Below are 1,970 nucleotides of genomic sequence, written 5' to 3'. Positions count from 1 at the left end.
TCAGCACTATTGATGGAGGAGGATGAAGAAAGATATAGTGGGGTTTGTAGCTCGGTGACTAAATTGTCAGCATGTAAAGTACGAGCATCAGAGACTGAGCGAATTGCTTTAGAGGCTTGAGATTCCGGAGTGGAAATAGGGCGTATAACCATGGATTTTGTAGTTGGGTTCCCACGGACTTCGAGGAAGTTTGATGTTATTTGGGTGATTGTGGATCAGTTGACCAAGTCCACGCATTTCATTCCAGTTGGGACTACCTATTCTTCATAGTGGTTGGCTGAGATTTACATCCTCTATACTGTTAGCCTTCACGGTGTTCCGGTGTCCATCATTTCAGATCAGGGCACACGATTTACATCGTAGTTTTGGAGAGCAGTGTAGTGAAAGTTAGTCACACGGGTTGAGCTGAGTACAACATTCCACCCTTAGACTGACGAACAGTCCGAGTGCACTATTAAGATATTGGAGGATATGCTACGCACTTGTGTCATAGATTTTGGGGATTCTTGGGATCAGTTTCTACCGCTTGAAGAGTTTGCTGATAATAACAACTACCAATCAAGCATTCAGATGGCTCCATATGAGGCTTTGTATGGGAGACAGTGTCGGTCTCTGGTAGATTGGTTCGAGTCGGGTGAGGCTAGGTTATTGGGTACTGACTTTGTTCAGGATGCTTTGGACAAGGTTAAGTTGATTAAGGATTGATTTCGCACGGCGCAGTCTAGACAGAAGAGTTACGCTGATCGATAGATTCGCGATGTTGCTTACATGGTGGGAGAGAAGGTATTACTTAGAGTTTCGCCCATAAAGGGTGTTATAAGGTTCGGTAATATAGGAAAGTTGAGCCTTCGGTATATTGGACCTTTTGAGGTGCTTGAGAGGATAGGAGAGGTGGCTTGCAAGCTTGCATTGCCGCCTAGTCTATCGAGTGTTCATCCACTGTTTCATGTATCCATACCCCGAAAGTATGTCAGCGATCCGTCTCATGTTTTGGATTTCATCACAGTTCAGTTGGATGGTGATTTGACTTATGATGTGGAGCCAGTAGCCACTTTAGATCGGCATGTCCGAAAGTTAAGGTCAAAGAACATAACTTCAGTGAAGGTGCAGTGGAGGTGTAAGATACTCGAGGAGGCTACTTGGGAGACCGAGCAGGAGATGCGGAGCCGATATCCATGCCTATTTGAGACTCCAGGTATGATTCTAGACCCGTTTGAGGATGAATATTTGTTTAAGAGGGGGATGATGTAGCGATCTGACCGTTTGTTTTGAGTGTTGTAGCCCCATTCCCCCATTTATTGCTTGTTCTATGATCAATTGGTGTTATGTGCCTTGCCGGGGTAGTTGGTTTTGTTCCGGGGATGTTTCGGAATGAATTGGGACACTTAGTCCCAAGGGTGGAAGCCTAAGTTAAAAAAGTTGATCAGATGTTAACTTATGTGTAAATGGCTCTGGAATGGAGTTTTAACGGTTCTGATAGCTTTATAGGGTGATTTTGGACTTAGGAGTGTGTCCGGATAGTGATTTGGAAGTCCGTAGTTGATTTTGGCTTGAATTGGCGAAAGTTGAAAAAATGAAAGTTTGGAGAGTTGAGAAGTTTAACCGAGAGTTGACTTTGTGGTTTATGGGTTTGAATTTTTATTTCGGAAATTGGAGTAGGTCCGTTGTGACATTTATGACTTGTGTGCAAAATTTGAGGTTAATCGGAGTTGATTTGATAGGTTTCGGCATCGATTGTAGAAGTTGGAATTCATTAGTTTTCATTAGGCTTGAATTGGGGCGCGATTCTTGTTTTTAATGTTGTTTGATGTGATTTGAGGCCTCAACTAAGTTTATATCGTGTTTTAAGACTTGTTGGTATGTTCGATTGAGGTCCCGGGGGCCTCAGGTAGATTTCGGATGGTGATCGGAGTGGAATTGAACTTTGGAGATAGTTGAAGTTTGTTGATGCTATATGTTCTGGTTTCCTT

The 1,970-nt window shown here is 43.2% G+C and overlaps 1 protein-coding gene across 1 annotated transcript; it reads left to right on the top strand.

Annotated features, from left to right (window-relative positions):
* The first annotated feature begins 768 nt into the window (after window positions 1-768).
* Window positions 769-1,251, top strand: LOC138892826 (uncharacterized). The gene has a single exon (XM_070176569.1). The coding sequence runs from the start codon at window positions 769-771 to the stop codon at window positions 1,249-1,251; it is 483 nt and encodes a 160-aa protein (XP_070032670.1).
* Window positions 1,252-1,970: the final 719 nt, after the last annotated feature.

Source organism: Nicotiana tomentosiformis, chromosome 5 (genome assembly GCF_000390325.3).
Source record: "Nicotiana tomentosiformis chromosome 5, ASM39032v3, whole genome shotgun sequence".
Lineage (NCBI taxonomy): Eukaryota > Viridiplantae > Streptophyta > Magnoliopsida > Solanales > Solanaceae > Nicotiana > Nicotiana tomentosiformis.
This window is presented reverse-complemented; position numbering and strand designations above follow the sequence as displayed.

Bases quoted from the DNA above. Each gene is read 5' to 3' on its own strand.
- LOC138892826 (XM_070176569.1), top strand. From the start codon at position 769: ATGGTGGGAGAGAAGGTATTACTTAGAGTTTCGCCCATAAAGGGTGTT.